Here is an 18,792-nt window from a genome sequence, read left to right as displayed (position 1 = left end):
TAGAGAGAAGAACATGCCTCTAGCTCACCCCTCCCTCATCATGGTCAGACTCCCCAGGAAATAAGCTAGAAAGGTATAAAAAAAAATCTGCTGCTGTCTCCATGAAAAATCTAATGGGCTGAGTATTTGATGAATCTTTGCATCTGTTTCCATAGAGACACCACTCCTGCCTACATATTTTCTAACTCACCGAGTCTATGATTTCTCAAGTACTTTGGTGCCAGATTAAATAATAGGATTCTTTCATAACCAGTTCCTGATCATCTTCCTTTAAAAACAGCTGGTGGGTAGACGGCTCCTACATCACATCCCTAAGGTGACTACGTATTAAAGAACGGGGCTTACTTGGAGAAAAACAAAAGCCGTGAAGCAAAAGCAAGAGAAAATCCCTAACTTGTTTTTTTTTTCCCCCTAACTTGTTTTTATACCTTATTATACCACCCCAATGTTCTGGATTTTAATTGCAGAGTCTATCTGTTTCATATAGTTCTTGGCAAAGTGATTGAAAAGTGGAATAGCTTAATAGTTAAGAATTTATGTGGCCCAGGGGGTTTCATGCGCCTGATAGTTGAACAATTAAAATTGAGTGGTTTTAAGTCAATGCCTCAGTTTCTTCCTCGGAACAATGGCGGGGGGGGGGAGTATTGGTAGTGTTTATACTAAATGACAGAGGAATGAGTGAAATAAGACCTTTGAAGTGCTTAGGATAGCACCTGGCACATAAGAACACAACTTAGTATTTTCTATTAACTGACACCCTTATCGTCATGGTTATCAAAATCTACAAGCAGATTTCAAGGCATAATTGAGATTCTTAGCTGCCACTCATTTCTGGGGTCTCTGGACTATGGAGTTTGGTAGTGAGCCCACAAATGGCAGGAGTCACAGCGAGAGGGAGGAGGCCTGTTTCTGGTCATGAGTCTGTGGCTTATTGACCCAGACCCTCAGCATTGAACCTGCTTTGCCTCGTGGCATTGGACCAGCACAGCCCACAGACAGCTGGGCCCCGGGTGAATGCTTCTAGGAGCAAGGACAGGGGAGTAAGCCTCTTGTACATGCCCAGCCCTGGAGCTCTACTGCTATTCTAATACGGAATCTAATCTGAATTGTTCTGATGACGGTGAATCCCTCGTGGGCAGGGGCCGTATTCCTTTTGCTAGCAGTTAGGCACCCAATATTTGTATAATGAATGAACCAGTTAATATTTCCCAGCGCTGGTCCTACAGGAAGGAGTGAGCTACAGTAGGGGCAACCAGGCTTCAGTAGACACAGTCGTACAAGCTGAGGAGCTAACGCCATGATTCTGAGGGTTTATGCTTCTTCCCCACAGCCCCATGCAGTCTGTCTTAAGGTATTTCTGACCTGTAATATGACCCGAGCTGCAGGGTCTGACCTACAAGGCTATAAGACGCTCTAACTTAGAAGACCCAGGTTTTATGAGGCCCAATCATGATGCTTTGTCTGGAGAGGTTAGAAGAGTTGCTGGCCTCTCTCCGTCTTCAGCCACGGGAAGAAGACCTGCAGCGTCAGGTTCGTCCTGCTAGATAGCTTTATTCCCACGAAGAGGTACTATGCCAACGCCCCCCCCGCGCCCCCGCCCCCGCCCCCGCCCGTACCGAGTGAGCTCCCTGCGCAGGGTGCCATCAGCAAATCGGGTTCATCACTGTAGGTTTTGGACTCGTGTCTACTCTGAGTGGTCTGGTGTGTGTGCATATGTGTGCATGCACACGCGTGTGTGTCAATGCCCCGTGGGTATTCCAGTTTTATTTCACGAGTCTCGCCCTCGCGGAGTCCAAGGGTAGACACACATCCCGAAACTGAATGCAAGCCCATTCACTGTTCAAGTGGGGTCTTGCTTTCTGTTTGCTTCCCATATTCAGAAATGCACACAAAACTCCAGCCAAAGTAATCTGGAGGGAGGAGGAGAGACGAAAATAGAGGCTAGGGGAGGGGGAAAAAGGGGGGGGGCAGATTTGAGGCATTCGGTGTCAGGTTGTGATGCAAATAGTGTTCGGAAATGTGGCCATCAGAGTTCATCCTTCCTGGGGAGGCATCCACTTTAAAATTCTATGGCTAAGCCTTTTATATGCGTCAGGTTCCCTTCTGCACATGTTTTTAGGAAGAATCGGAAATGCCCTGAGCCTCCTCAGCGCAGGCCCGGGTGAAGGTGGGTGCCGGGAGCTGTTGGTCCAGGGTGATTCTGACAAGGCTGTCAGCCCGGGGCTGCGGCAAGGAGGGCCAGGCCCTCACAGGTGCAGGCCACCCCGGCGCGGGGCAGGGGCGGGGCAGGGGCGCGCAGCCTGGCAGGACCACCCTGTGGCATTTGTTCCCGGGCTACTGAGCAGGGGGCTCCCCGAGGAGAGTGGAAGGAACGTGCGTGTGCGGCGAGATGTGCTCCCCTCCCGCGGGCCCCCTCCCGGTGTTCTCACCTGTTGCAGCCGGAGGGGACTTTATATGACAACAGAATACTTGCTTGGTGGGAAATGTGTCCCCTCTGCCCCCGCCCCCGCCCCGCCGGATGTTCTTGTCTGCTCCCTGCCGAGGCGCAGGCAATCAGAGAGCGATATGGCTTCACCCACGGAGTTTCGGGCAAATATTGTAAAAGGCGTGCAGATGGCACTGAAGAAAAACCTTCTGTCGCCCCTCTCTCCTTAGTTTCAAGAGGAGACAGCAGTTTCTTTTTTGGTGAACAGCCTAACAGTTCATTCATTTACTCAGGGAGCCAACAAATGTTTATTCAGTGTTTCCTGATGCTGCCGCGTGGGCTTTGCACTTGATACTTGGCACCGACTGGCCAAGCACCCACCTGGGACGTGCTCCGCCTCTCGCCCCCACAGCACCCACCTGGCTTCCCTTCACTCTTCCCCATCTGCCCCCTCCCCTGCACCTTTTCTTATTCTTTTCAAGTGGGGGAAAAAAACCGAGTCATCATATTGCTCCTTGGGTTCAAGTCATAGCCCCTTGGGTCTGACCTTCTCCTCCACCTGTGTATGCCTCTGACCAGGATTTTTTGAGAATCCGTCATCGAGATGGTGCTAAAGATAACAGTTGCCCTTCAGTGGTGCTTACTTTGTGCCCTTGACATATATCACTTCAGGGGCTCCTTAACCACAATCGTGAGTGGGGAGATGTCGCTGTAATTCCTGTTTGCAAATGAGGACGTTGCAAGAGAGGGAAGTACGCGCTCCGCCTCACAGCTGCTCCCTCAGGCCAGCTTCTGGGTACACCTAACAAAGCCCAACATACAGTGATCCAAACCCCTCGGCACTTTTCGCCTTGTACCCCATAAGCTGGGAGGTGATGTGCTCGTAGTATTAGGTCTGTGGTCCGGAGGTGACAGGTCTGCCCACCCCCCCACACCCCAACTACCCATCCCTCCCTCCTGAGCACACAGCGCTGCCCTGTAGACACGCATCACATACACGTTCAAATGAAGACACAAAGGCGCTGCCCTGGCGCTTGGCCCTTTCAGCAGGAAGTCGGAACCTTTCCAGCATCGCGAATCACTCTGGCCTCATCTCTCATTGGCCAGCTCCTGCCGTGGCCATCCCTAGCAGCTGCAAGAGGCCTGGGAAAATAGAATTCAAGGTTTCTTGTTTTGTTTTGTTTTTCTTTTTTTATTTCCCCCCTCCAGACTAGGAGGCAGCAAGTCCAAAGGGACCTCGGAGGATTTGTGGGGTCAGCAGCTGGCAGGTGAGGGCTGTGGGCCTGAGGCCACCCAGGAGGCCCGTGCTCCCAGCCCGCGGCCCTCACCAGCAGCCTTTCCGCCCGGTGCCGCGGGCCACGGAACAGAGAAGCACACAGGCTCCCTGACTCACAAATCCCCGTGAGTGCTAAGATACGGAGGAACAGGCTTTTCCAAATATTAAAACCGGCCAGTAATCTCATGATCGTCCTCAGGGGCCGGGAGAAGCCCAGCAGCCTGTCTGGGGAGACGCCGCCCTTGCTATGGCAGCCCCCCCTCCCTGGCCTCTCTGCAGGCCTGTGCTCCCCCCTCTCGCTGCTGGTGTCCTGATCATTCATACGCTTCATCTTCTTCGGCCCTTCCAGGTTTTCCTTCATCCCTGACCCTCTTCTCTCTTGCTCGGTTTCTTTCTTTCCTTTTCGCTCCTTCTCCTCACACAGGTGTTAACGTTTCATTGCTTGGCCCAACAGGAAGAGAGACTGGGCTTTATCCCTGCGTGCTGAAATTGTTCCTGCCTTAGCTTCTCCAGCGTTAGAAAGGGACTGTCACTCTTGCAAACCTCACAGTCTGAAATTTCAGTCCTCAGACAGTGGCCACCTGGTGTCCCTCACATTGCAAGGGAGAAGAGAGGTGAACAAGGAGTGTTAGTGGCCTGGAAGGGCCACTGGCAGTGTCGTCTGACAGCAGCTGGCCACAGCCACGGGCCCTGGGAGAGAGCACCCAGCCCATCCCCGGGCACCTCACGTGTAGGGCCTGGCTCAAAAGCACCCCCTCAGAGCCCAGAGCTGACCACCTGCTTAACGCTTAAACTACCCACTCACAGGTTAAAATTGCATTGACCTTCCCATTCCCCTTACATCCTGGTGGTTGTGGGTTTTTTTTTTTCTTTTGATGCATAATAAATTATATTGATTAACTTTTGACTCAGCATCAGAATTTTCTAAAATCTGACGTTTTGTAACCCTTTGCATTTCGCCAAAGTATCTCTTCCCAAAATGTTTGTTATTTCTCTGACCTCTCATCCCAAACCCCAGTATAATATATGAAACATGTCCCCACCACCAAGACGCAGAGGCCCAGCGGGCTCGGGCACAGGATGCAGAAAGGCCAGGGCACACCAGAACCGTATGAGCTGCTTTGCCCCAGAAACAGAAGTGATCACAGACTCTAGCTTGTTGCATCTACCAATTTATATAAAGGTCAAGCCGCCGGTGTGACTCCTTGGCTGTGCTCTGTAGACTTCTCTGCTCTTGTTTGTCCAAAGGATGACTCTGCCATGAATGCAGACGAATTTCCACAGGCTATCTTGCTCATCCATTGTAACAGGAAGTGTAACGGTGCAGGTGTACTTTCTACCTCAGCAGCCAAGGGTTTCACTCCGGTAGTGCTGTTAAATGCAGCAGCGTGCTAGTTGGTGAGTGTTTGGTGGGCAGGGACATCTCTTCAACTCTTTGGGGACAGCTTTTGTACTGAAGATTAACAGTTACTGTTCCTGTTATAAGCCGCAAGGAGACCGTAACCGCTGATTTCACCTTAGGGCTCATCTCAGCAATGACAGTTTAGCAATTCGGAAGCATAAGGATTGTGCAGTAAATGGAAAAATCCACTAGGTGGTTCTGGTGTTCTTCTAACCAGAAGCAAACGGTGCCAACTATCTCCTTTCATCCCTTTATATTCCAGAAGTCAAGCAAAATATGAAAGCGAAAGTGTTTTGTCGTTATCTAACATTCATTCTAGATTATACATGAACGGAAGTACTAATCCTTGCAGTGCTGACCAGAGACGAAGCCTCCAGCGCGTGAAAGGTTTTTGTCTCTCTTTTTTTTTTTACGTACACACAATGGAGGCTACATCCCAACCTTTTAACTTTATTTTTATGGTGAATAAAACACATTAATTTACATACCTATGCTCTTATGACATATATACCACCATTTTCTCGCCCCTCACTTGGCAGCCTCTCTCACATAAGGACACAGCTTCCAAAGGACAAAATACATGGTCCTATGTGCAGCTTCCTTTAACTCTCAAGTGATACAATTCTCGCTTCTAATGTTCTTGGTAACTGTTGTCAATATTTTCACTGAACTTATCTAGGCACAATCCAGGTTTACAAGTTCCTCTTAGAATCCTTATTAGAAAGCCTGCTCTTATGTTTTAGAATATAATCATAAATAAAGCTAACTCTTAAAATACGCTTAAAAGCAGCTTGGCTCTGAAAACCATTTCAAATTCTTAATCCTCTGTCAGATGCCCCTTTAACTCTTGCAGTTCCTTCTTTGCGGTGTCTTCCTGGTTTCCAGTTATGATTATCATGAAGCATCACATGACTTTTCCCAAAGCCCCTAGGTCAGTTTCCACAGTGCCAGGCTCTAGGCTGAATCCCCAGACACATGACCACTGTTCCTTCCCCATAACACTGGTCCAAGGACAAGTGGCACATCAATCACCAGACAGGTGTCCACTCACCTTGGAGAAGGTTTCAAACCAGAAGACAGGCCAAGGCTATCTGCACGAACATTATCAGTGGTGGTTAAAATCGTAGATATTTTTTCTTTCTCAGTTTAAGAGAAAAGAAAGGTGGCCAAGTCTAAAATGAATGCAAACTCCAAAGAACTTTGAAATGAACCTTTTTAACAAAAGAAATTAGGGAAATTTCAATGATGATTACATTAAGTCATTGAAATACCTTTAAATATCACGAGATGGAATGCAGTTCTCTGAGACGGTAGGAAAAATAAACACTAAGCATCTTCTAAGTCTTTTTTTGGCCACTTACATGTTTAGAAGATGTGACCAATAGGAAGATTATGATTTTTAATATTTGGTGTTATTTGCAATGATAAGTTATAATTTTTATCTCAGTGGATGTAAGTAGCACAGAAAAGTATGGAATACAAAGTGAAAGACCTTCAGTTTCTTACTCCCTCTACCTGCCTGATCCCAGTCCCCAGAGAAAGAGGTAACGTCTATTAAAAATAGTTTGGTGTATAGCCTTCTAGTAATTTTAAATGGCAATGAGCATATAATGATGTATGGCACATTTTAAATATATTGATGGTTATATTTTGGGGTAATTTTTAGCATGTTTTTGGTATTTTTCTCTTTTAAAAAAAAAAGATTTTATTTATTTATTCATGGTGAGAGACACAGGCAGACGGAGAAACAGGCTCCCTGAAGGGAGCCCGATGTGGGACTCGATTCTAGGACCTCCGGATCACCACCTGAGCCAAAGGCAGGCGCTCAACCACTAAGGCACCCAGGTGCCCCTGGTATTTTTCTTTTTAAAAAATAATGGAAATATGCTATGTATATTATTCTAGTCCTTAGGTTTACGGACTTCTTCTTCTTTTTTTTTTTTTACCAAAGAGTTTGCCATTGTTGCATCAATTGTCTCCAACAGACATTCCTTTTTTAAAAATTGTTTTTTGACTTTAAAAAACTGTCCAAAAAATTTAAAAAAAAATAAAAAAACTGTCCATAATTAATGTGTAAAGCTTGAGTTTGGAGATAAAGTCTACACCTATAAAACTATCTCCACAATCTATGCCATTAACCTGTACGTCATTCTAAAAGTTTTCTCCCACCCTGATATTTTTTTATTATTGTCAGTGTTTTGCGATAAGAACATGCCACATAAGATCTACCCTCTTACCAAATTTTTCAGTATACAATGTGGTGCTGGTAACCACAGGCACTAGGCTGTACAGTAGATCTCTAGGACTAACTCACCTAGTATAAGTGAGACTTCGTACTCTTTCACTAACACCTCGCAGTTTCCCTCCTCCCCCAAGCCTTGGTAACTACCATTCCATTCCTCATGTAAGTGATACCATGTAATATTTATCCTTTTACATCTGGCTTATTTCACTCAGCATCATGTACGCCAGGTTCATCCACATTATTGCAAATGGCAGGATTTCCTTCTTTTTAAGTCTGAGTAATATTCCGTTGTATTTATATACCACATTTTCCTTATTCATTCATCCATGGATGCACACATAGGTTGCTTCCATGTCTTGGCTATTGTGAGTAATGCTGCAATGAATATAGGAATACAAATATCATTTTGGGGTCCTACTTTCAAGTCCTTTAAATATATATACCCAGGAGTAGGATTGCTGGATCCAATGATAGTTCTATTTTTAATTTTTTGAGAAACCTCCAAATAGCTGTGGCTGCACCAATTTATATATTTACAAAGGTATACAGCATCCCCTTTTCTCCACATCCTCGCCATCATTTGTAATCTTAAGTATTTTTTTTAATAAAAGCTGCTGTATAGGTGTGAGGTGATATCTCACTGTGGCTTTGATTCACATTTCCCTGATGATTAGTAGTATTGAGCCCCTTTCATGTATCAGTTGGCCATTTTTATGTCTTCGTTTGAGAAATGACTACTTAGGTTTTTTGCCCACTTTTTCACTGAGTTATCTGGGTTTTTACTGTTAATTTCAGATGTCTTTATGTATTTTGGAGATTAACCATTTATCAGATAATCAGATATCATATGTTTATCAGATATGTGTTTGCAAATATTTTATCTAATCCCATGGATTAGATTAGATTATTAGATGATTAGATTAGATTATTTTATCTAATCATTTTGTTGATTGTTTCCTTTGCAGTGCAGAAAATGTTTAGTTTGATAGAATCCCACTTGTCTATTTTTGCTTTTCAGCACCTGTGCTTTTGTTGTCATTTCTAAGAAATCATTGCCAAGACCAGTGTCATGAAGCTTTTTCCTATGTTTTCTTCTAGAAGTTTATAGTTTCTGGTCTATGGTTGTTTGTTTGTTTTAAAGATTTTGTTTGTTTGTTTGTTTGTTTGTTTGTTTGTTTGTTTGTTTGTAAGAGAGAAATCATGGGGTGGAGGGGCAGGAGATGGAGAAGCAGATGCCCCACTGAGCATTGAGCCTGAGCAGGGCTCGATCCCAGGACCTCGGGATCATGACCAGAGCTGAATTCAGACACTCAACCGCCTGAGCCACCCAGGTGCCCTTCTGGTTGATTTTTGCATATGGTCTAAGACAAGGGTCCAGTTTCATTCCTTTTGCATGTAGATATCCAGTTTTCCCAACACCATTAACTGAACATACACACCATCTTTTCCTCACCGTGTATTCTTGGTAACTTTGTTGAAGATTAGTTGAAAGTAATTTGCAGAGTTTTATTTCCAGGCTCTTTATTCCATTGGTCTTTATGCCTGTCTTTACGTTAATACCATACTGATTTGATTATTGTAGGTTTGTATTATATTTTGAAATCAGAAAATGTGATACATCCGGCTTGGTTCTACTTGCTCAAACTTTGGCTATTCAGGGTCTTTTGTAGTTCCATACAAATTTTAGGATTACCTTTTTCTGTTTCTGTAACAAATGCCATTGAGATTTTTATGGGGATTGCAATGAATCTGTAGATTTCCTTGGGTAGTTAGACATTGTAACAATATTAAGTCTTCTGATCTATGAACACAGAATACCTTAACACTTATTTGCATCTGCTTTAATTCTTTCATCAGTGTCTTATACTTTTCTTTTCTTTTCTTTAAAGATTTTATTTATTTATTCATGAGAGACACATACAGAGAGAGAGAGAGGCAGAGACACAGGCAGAGGGAGAAGCAGGCTCCATGCAGGGACCCTGATGTGGGACTCAATCCCAGGTCTTCAGGATTAGGCCCTGGGCCGAAGGCGGCGCTAAACCACTGAGCCACCCGGGCTGCCCCAGTGTCTTGTACTTTTCACCATACAAGTCCTTCACCTCCTTGGTTAAGTTTATTCTGAAGTATTTTATTCTTTCTAATTTATTGTAAGTAGGATTATTTTCTTAATTTCCTTTTTGGATGATTTGTTTTTAGTACATAGAAGTGCAACTGATTTTTTGTATGTTATTTTGGTTATTAAAACTTTGCCAAATGTGTTTATTAGTTCTAATGGTTTGGGGTGGTGGTGGCATATGTAGTCTTTAGAGTTTTCTACATATAAGATCATATCATTTGCAAGCACAGATAATTTTATTTCTTCCTTTCTAATTTGGATGCCTTTTATTCCTTTTTCTTGCCCCTTTACTCAGCTAAGACTTTCAATACTATGTTGAATAGGAGTGGCAAGAGTGAGGGACACCTGGGTGGCTCAGTTGATTAAGCGTCTGCCTTTGACTCAGGTCATAATCTTGAGATCCTGAGATCAAGCCCTGCGTTAACCTCCCCCAGCCCTACAGTGTCATGCTGCCTGCTCCCTTCCTCTCTCCATCTCTCTTTCAAAAAAATTAATTAATTGGGGATCCCTGGGTGGCTCAGTGGTTTAGCGCCTGCCTTTGGCCCAGGGCGCGATCCTGGAGTCCCGGGATCGAGTCCCGCGTCGGGCTCTGGGCATGGAGCCTGCTTCTCCCTCCTCCTGTGTCTCTGCCTCTCTCTCTCTCTCTGTCTATCATAAATAAATAAATAAATAAATTTTTTAAAAAATTTAATTAATTAAATCTTTTTTTTAAAAAAGGTGGCAAGAGTAAGCATCCTTGCCTTGTTCCAGATCTTAGAGGGAAAGTTTTCAGTTTTCCACCATTGAGTATGATGTTAGTTGTGGGGTTTTCATATACGGCCTTTATTGTTTTGAGCTAAGTCCTTTCTATCTCTAATTTGTTGAGTTTTTGTCATGAAAAGGTGTTGAATTTCGTCAGATTTTTTTATGCATCTATTGAGATGATCATGTGATTTTTATTCTTCATTCTGTTAATGTGGTGTATCACATTGATTTGTGAGTATTGAACCATTCTTAAAGCCTAAGGATAAATCTCACTTGGTCACGGTGTATTATCCTTTTAATTTGCTGTTGAATTTGGTTTGTTAATATTTTGTTGAAGGTTTTTTTGCATCCATGTTCACTGGGAATATTGGCCTTTGTGGTTTCTTGTGGTGTCTTTGTCTGGCTTTGGTACAGGGGTGATACTGACCTCAAAAAAATAAGTTTGGAAGAAGTAGCCTCTCTTTTATTTTTTGGAAGAGTTTGAAGTATTGGTATCAATTCTTCTTTAAATATTGGGTAGAATTTATATTCTTAATTTTTAATAAACATCTATCCAGTTAGTAAATATATAACCTTAAAGTTATGACCAATGTAGCCCAATCTTAAAGTGATATAATAGGTAAACAAATACTACATTGCAAACAAACAGCAATTCCAAAATATCCCAAGGTCTTTACTTCAGTCATCAAACACTTTCAAGAGCATTCATCATTCACACCGTATTTCTTAATATCCCCTTTCTGAACAGTCTGGTTCACTTGAAGTTGTGAAGTTCAAGCTGGGAAGAAGACAAGTTGGCAGTCTCTTCAGTTGTCTCTTCAGAAAGCCTGGGAGCACATAGACCCTAATATTTTTAGTCCTGCCACATGTATCAGATTGGAAATTTTAATTCTATACATTAAAATTAAATCCCTTTATATTACCATGATCACTGAAAGTTCTTGCATAGCCTGTGATTAAGATCCAGAGTTCCTTCATGATGATGACAGTAAGTCATAAATGTTTCTTCTCTATGTCTTCAATTGCCTAAAGCTTTCTTACCTTATCCCCATTCTTTAGGATTGAAAACTATTTTTTACCTTTAAAAAGCTGCTCCTTGTGTTAGTTTTGAAATAAGTCATAATACTGAATCTTTCTACATGAAAACATCATCCTGTCTTTACAGTAGATGAAGCCTTTAAAATTTGCTACACATGGGCAGCCCGGGTTGCTCAGTGGCTTAGTGCCACCTTCAGCCCAGGGTGTGATCTTGGAGACCTGGGATCGAGTCCCATGTCAGGCTTCCTGCATGGAGCCTGCTTTTCTGTGTGTGTGTCTGAATAAATAAATAAAATATTTTTTAAAAATAATAAGTAAAATAAAATTTGCTACACAGCAAAATTCTGACCACAAATCACTTCTGATAAAGTTTCATACTTTATATTTAAAGATCCTTTCAGAGATGAATCTCAGTCTAATAAAGTGGCTCTTGAGCTCTAGCACGTGTCAGCAACATAGGAAGGGCTTGTTAAAACAAATGTTCTAGGCTCCAATCCCAAAGTTTCTGATTTAGTGAATGTTGGGTGGATCCCAATAATCTGAATTTCTAACAAATTCATAAATGATTTTCATGTTACTGATCTGGATAATTCCATTGTTTGAGCTTTTTGGATCTATAGACTTAGAGTTTTCATCATATTTGGAAATCTTTTGGCCACTATTTCTTCAAATATTTTTTTTGTTGTTGTTCCCAACTCTCTGTCATCTCCTTCCAAGACTCTAGGTACACACATATTAGGCCATATGACATTGTTCCACAGATTTTTAGTTTTTTGTTCACTTTTTATAGTCTTTGAGTTCTCTGTTTCATTTTGATTTCTACTATTATGTCTTCAAGTTCATTAATCTTTTCTTTTGCAATCCCTAATCTGTTATTGGTCCTATTCAGTGTAGTTTTCATCTCAGACACTGTACCTTCCATCTTAAATGTTTGAGTCTTTTTTATATCTTTCATGTCTCTACTCAACATGGTCAATTTTTACTCTAGCTTCCATAGAATGCAATTATAGTAAATATGAGTATAATCTTTGATTATTGATTCTATTGTCTACATCATTGCTGGATCAATTTCAATTGATTTTTTTAAATGGTTTTATTTATTTATTCATGAGAGACACACAGAGACAGAGAGAGAGAGAGGCAGAGACACAGGCAGAGGGAGAAGCAGGCTCCATTCAGGGAGCCTGACACGGGACTAGATCCCAGGTCTCCAGGATCAGGCCCTGGGCTGAAGGTGGCGCTTAACCGCTGAACCACTGGGGCTGCCCTCAATTGATTATTTTTATTCCTAATTGTGGCTTATATTTTCCTGCATGCCTGATGACTTTTTATTGGATGATACATATTGTGATTTTATTCTTTTGAATGGTGGATAGTTTTGTATTCCTATAAGTATGCTCAAATCTTGTTCTAGGATACAGTTAAGTTACTTGGAAATAGTTTGACCCCTTTGGGTCTTGCTTTTTTAAAGATTTTTAAAAAGTAATTTCTAAACCCAATGTGGGACTCAAAGTCACAACCCCAAGATCAAGAGTCACACACTCCACTGACTGGATTTCCTTCCAGTTCTGCTACCTAATAGCTATAACATTGGGCAAGTCATTTAGCCTCCATTTAGTTATTGACATTTAGTTTTCTTCCTTTTAAAATGAGAGTAATAATGGTATTCCATGGTGATAGTTAAATAAATTAATATAGGAGATGTGCTTAGAACAGTCTGGCACCAATATATGTTAAGTAGTATTATTACTATCAAGATAATAAAATTTATCAAATTATTAAAAATTAGATAAATTTTATTCAAGGTACAAACCATATGTTGTGAGAAATAATTTTCTTGGCTAAAATAGCACTTATATTTCAGATAGCCTCTTTAATTCATTCACTCAGAAAATTTAAAACAAGTTACATATTAATTACTCTTCTTTTCATAATTTACACAAGCATTATGAACTGAATTATATCCCCCCAAGTTCATATATTGAAGTCTTAATCCCCAGGACCTCAGAATATGACTGTATTTGAAGATAGGGTAAAGAGGTTAATTAATTTAAAATGAGGTCCTTAGTGTGGGATCTAACCCATTACTACCAGTGTCCTTATAAGAAAAGGAAAATAGGACACAGACATGTACAGAGAGAAGACCACGTGAAGAAACAATGAGAAGACAACCAACTACAAGCCAAGGAGAGAGGCCTCAGAAGAAACCAGCCCTGTTGACATTTATTTCAGACATCTAGTGTGAAGAAATGTGAGAAAATAAATTACTGTTGGTTAAGCCACCCAGTCTGTGATACTTTGCTATGGCAGCTCCAACAAACTGATACAAGCATCCCTAGTAATTCAAACTTGATATTAATAAGGCCTCAAATTGAGGCAGCTGGGTGGCTCAGTCAGTCAAGTGTCTGCCTTTGGCTCAGGTCATGATTTCCAGGTCCTGGGGTCAAGCCCAATGTTGAGCTCAATGGAGAGTCTGCTTCTCCCTCTCCCTCTGCCCCTCCCTACCACTCATTCTCTCTCTCTCTCTCTCTCTCTCTCTCTCTCAAATAAACAAAATCCTTAAAAAAAAATAAGGCCACAAATGATGATCTTCATGATCTCCTGATATCATTGTGTTATAAGGCAAGTTTTTAAACCTCAAAAATATTTAGCTATACATCTATATAGGGACACCTAGGTGGCTCAGTTGGTTAAGTGCCTGCCTTCAGCTCAGGTCATGATCCCAGGGTCCTGGGATCAAGCCCCATGTGGGTCTCCTTCCTCAGCAAGAAGTCTGCTTCTCCTTCTCCATCTCCTTCTACTCCACTCTACCCCTCTCGTGCTTTCTCTCAAATAGATAAATAAAACCTTTTAAAAATAAATAAATTTATATAGATATGGACATATACCAGTGAATAATTTTATATCATATGTCAAATACATACATATAAACTCTTTAAAAACAGAAGTATATGTAAAAGTTAGATATGAGTATTTATGATGTTTAATAAATCAGTTTTGTATAAAAAATTATTTCATAATTGAAAACCAATATTATTTCAATATAATTATAATTTACTTTGACATTTCAAATAACATTTCTATGAATAGGGCTAAATGAATATGGTAGACCTCCAGTAGGAAGATTAAATATCATTTTGCATGTAATTAGGAATGTATTTATTTCACAGGGCAAATTAATAAAGTAAAATTAATGTTAATCAGATTTTTAAACAGAGTTAAAAGTATTCTATAATTCACAGCTTTAGCCTGCACAATATTCATCACTTTGCTCTTAGCACTTAACCAAAGAAATGACTCTTTAATTACCAAAATATATCATAAATGAAGAATAAAATCTTTCCTGCAGCTCACTGTTTCCTTGGAGTATTTTAGCAATCCATTTGTGTTCGTCTGTTCATAAAAAACAAAGCATTCAGTTAAGTTCCAAGCACCAAGAAAAGCTTATAATGGCTGATAAATATTTGGAAAGATGAGTGCAAAGGAAATGCCAACAGCATGACCTACAAAATAGAGTGATGTTTCAAAAGAAACCAACTACAAAGAACCAGGCTTTTCTATGATTCATCAATAACTCCCAAGGGTAATGACAAATCAAAAAAAAACCTTCAGAACCATGTTTTTTCCATGTTTTGAAGATATGAGAGGAAGAAACAAACACTTAAAAATATCTCCTTTTGTACAAATAAATTAGGTCAAGGATGTCAAAATAGGTCAAAGAGAAACATTCCCTCATAGCTCTACGAAGATTTTGTAAATGAAGTAGAAACTTCAGAAACTATTTGACGGAAGGGGAAAAAAGACAAGTACAAGACAAGTACAAATAAAAACAGGTAAATAAATAGATGAGATACTTTCAGATAGGGGTATGTGTTAGGAATCAAATAAACTAGGCTAGTGGACTGCAGTAAGACTAAAACACTATTTCAGGTTGGGTTATCAAATAAATTATCTTTAAGGAGAGTGCATTTGATTTGAATTGAGAATGGTAACAAGGAAGCCAGCCTAGGGGCACCTGGGTGGCTCAGTGGTTGACCGTCTGCCTTTGGCTCAGGGTGTGATCCCGGAGTCCTGGGATCGAGTCCCACTTTGGGCTCCCTGCATGGAGCCTGCTTCTCCTTCTGCCTCTGCCTCTCTTTGTGTGTCTCTGCCTCTCTTTGTGTGTTTCTCATGAATAAGTAAATAAAATCTTAAAAGAAAAAGAAGCCAGTCTTGCCAAGATTTGGAGGAAGAGCACTCCAGGCAGAGGGCACAGCAATGTAAAGTCCCTGAGACAGGAACAAATGTAACATTTTAAATACAAAAGGAAGATCACCATAGCTAGAGTTTGGTGGATGTCAGGGACATGAATACAGAGTGGTGGGCAGGAACCAGAGCATAAAGTGGGTCTTGTCCATCAGTTTGAGACCATCTGTCTTGTAACCTACCCCTGGCCATGCTCCACAACCTCTGTGGCCTGATTTGATTATGCCATCCATCTGTCACTTCATATGTACCCTCTCCTATTGTTATCTTGTTACATGTAAATGTTCTATTTTCCCAAATTATAAGTTCTCTAACAACGAGACTGAATGTTCTTATCTATAGATCCCACAGTTTTGTTTACGTGTGTTTGTGAGAGAGAGAGAATATATATAGACTATGTATGCAGTGTATACTAGTGGTTTAGAATTTAAGCTCTAGAACCAAACTGTGTGGAATCAACTCCTGGATGTAATTACTTACTAGCTATGTGACTCCAGCAAGTTAACTTTCCAGTGGTTTGGTTTTCTCATCAATAATGGGAGAACTATACCTGCCTCACAAGCTGGTTGTGAGGATTAAACCGGCTACCAGATTGTATAGCATGTAGAACATTTAAAGATGAAAGGCACAGTGATGAGATTAGAAAGGACATCAGCAACGAACCAGGAACCAGCAATGGACTGAGAGCCAGCAATTCAATACCTGTGTATATTATCTGGTTACATCTTGCATATTTGCATCAGGAATTTTCCAAGAATTTTCATGGCTAGTATAAAACTGAAATTCCAAAGTCCATCAACAGTCATAAAAAAGAATTTTATACAACAGTTTAAATGAACAAACTAAGGTCACACATACAAATATGAACTAACCTCAGGAATATAGTGTGGTGCAAAAAAATTGCAAAAGAATATATACAAATGATTCTATTTATATTAGTTTCTTACATTCAGAAATATATAAAACCTAACAATATATATTTAGAAAGACGACCATATGTGATAAGACTATCAAGAAAAACAGAATAATAAAAACAAAACTAGAAATGTAGTTACCTTGAAGAGAGAGGGAGGAATGGGGTCAGGGAAGGGACACAGAAGACATCAGGGATGATGTTAATACCATTTTTCTTCCACTGATATTGGGTACAGAGGTGATCATTGTATTATCAATACAATATAATTTTGCTATTCAAAGGATAATCTGCAGATCAGAGAACATTGGCGTCACCTGGGATTTTTGTTAGGTTTGCAGAAACAGGCCCCACCTAGACTGTCTGAATCAGAATCTTCATTTTTAACAAGAACCCAGGTAATTTGTTTGCACATTAAAGTTTAAGAATCACTAACTTTAAAATATACATGAATTTTATGTCTCATTTTGTATTTAATAAATATCTAATAAAAACTACTTTAAGATATTGATTCATGTTTCATATCAAATTCTAGTTATCTCAGCATCTGAATCTTTAAAATATCCAATTTCTTCCTTTTATAATTACCCACACAAACTTTTCTATCAAAACTGAGTAGGGGCATCTGGTGGTTCAGTTGGTTAAGCCTCTGCCTTCGGCTCAGGTCATGCATGATCTCAGGGTTCTGGGATTGAGTCCCACATTGGGCTCCTTGCTCAGTGGGGAGCCCTCATCTCCTTCTCCCTCTGCCTCTGCCTGCTTGTGTTCTATCTCTCTCTCTCTCTCTCTCTCACACACACACACACACACACAAATAAATAATCTTTTTTTAAGATTTTATTTATTTATTCATGAGAGACAGCGAGAGTCAGAGACACAGGCAGAGAGAGGAGAAGCGCAGAGAGGGGAGAAGCAGCCTCCATGCAAGGAGCCCAACATGGGACTCCATCCCAGGACTCTGGGATCATGCCCTGAGCCAAAGGCAGACACTCAACTACTGAGCCACCGAGGCACCCCTAAATAAATAGCTTTTAAAAAAAAAATGAGTACAAGGATGACTGCAATGAAGAACTGCATCTAGAGCCCAGATCAGTACCTGTCACAAAACAGCTATTTATTGATTGACAACTGATGATTAACTGTTATTTCATTTCAGGTGTCTCTTCCTTTAAGGTACTCATTTTTAGCAGATTGAAGTAGCCTCTCCAATATATTATCAAAATCAACTGACTTAGAGTTTTCTTTAAAAATTATGATACAATTATTTCTAATCTCATGTTCTCTGTAGGAATTGATTGGTCTATGAGTATCTAAAACAGACTTGGGATTTAACATTTCTGGCCATGAAGTATCCAGGTCTAGACAACCTCCCATTATAAACTGGATAAATATATGAAGCACCTGTGTTCAGATATTGGACTTTAGGTAGTGTAGGACTTTGATCTTTGAAAGCAGGGAAACAAATGAAGTGATTTTTACAATTGCTGCAGATTTCTGCCTGAGGCAGTTATGAGTAGAGAGAAGGATACCCCAAAAGAGCTTGGCTTCCTTGCTGACTCAGAAGACAAGGGTCAGAGTTTGTGGAGGCTGAGGCTAGAGGTTTCAGGACAGAGATCTAGAAAGTAAAGAGCTGTACAGAAAAAAAAAAAAAGAGCTCCAAAAATCTGCCTAGTACATGCTAAGTATTAGGCCTTACATGAGTAGAATTAAATTCCACAAACCAGACAAAGGAAAACCAGAGATTTGTAAGAAGAGCAATTCTCAGAATTTGTATAGTATGGGAAGACACTGGATCTCTGACTAGTCAGTCTGGAAAGTCCTCTATTACCTGGTGCATTAAGTGGAGACCCCAAAGGGATCACATCTGAATAGTAGGGCTGATGCATACTAGAGAGAGGACTCCTCTTGCCCCATTCTGGCAGAGCTTTAAGAGGGATTTGAAGTAATTAAACTGATTTAACAAATAATTTAGCTGCCTCCAAGACAAAAATCAACATTTTTAAAAAGGAAGCCAAACCTAGATAATGAACAATATAGCATTTTTAATCTTCAGCATTCCATCAAAAATTACTAGACAAGCCAGGAGGCCAGAAAAATGTGTCAAGTTACAACCAGAAGGAAAAAGTCATCCAATAGAAACAGACACAGAAATGACAGAGATGGTGGAACTAGATACAAGGGTGTTAGAATACCTATTATCACCACATGCAAATATTTAAAGGAAAACTTAACAGAGAAGAAAAATAGAAGGTATTCTTTAAAAGCCCAAATGGAATTCTAGAGATGAAAAAACACATCCAACATGAAAATTTTACCATATGGGATTAAGAGCAGATTAGACACTGCAAAGAAAGAAGTCCATGTACTTGAAGACAAAGCAAGAGAATT

At 40.7% G+C, this 18,792-nt stretch overlaps 2 protein-coding genes across 17 annotated transcripts in view; both read left to right on the top strand.

Annotated features, from left to right (window-relative positions):
- Nucleotides 1-18,792, top strand: part of ANKS1B (ankyrin repeat and sterile alpha motif domain containing 1B) — a 1,053,015-nt gene that overhangs the window by 817,424 nt on the left and 216,799 nt on the right. The gene's annotated exons all lie outside the window — the stretch shown is intronic.
- LOC112654699 (cytosolic purine 5'-nucleotidase-like) overlaps nt 1-18,792 on the top strand; it is a 34,700-nt gene that overhangs the window by 126 nt on the left and 15,782 nt on the right. Inside the window, 5 exon segments of the mRNA XM_025439310.3 lie at nt 1,504-1,619; nt 2,120-2,252; nt 3,635-3,826; nt 4,720-4,810; nt 4,950-5,066. Of these exon segments, the coding sequence (XP_025295095.3) occupies nt 1,504-1,619; nt 2,120-2,252; nt 3,635-3,826; nt 4,720-4,810; nt 4,950-5,066 (649 nt within the window).

This window comes from Canis lupus, chromosome 15, assembly GCF_003254725.2.
Source record: "Canis lupus dingo isolate Sandy chromosome 15, ASM325472v2, whole genome shotgun sequence".
NCBI lineage: Eukaryota > Metazoa > Chordata > Mammalia > Carnivora > Canidae > Canis > Canis lupus.
The sequence above is the reverse complement of the archived record's forward strand: the minus strand, read 5'-3'. Positions and strand labels throughout refer to the sequence as shown.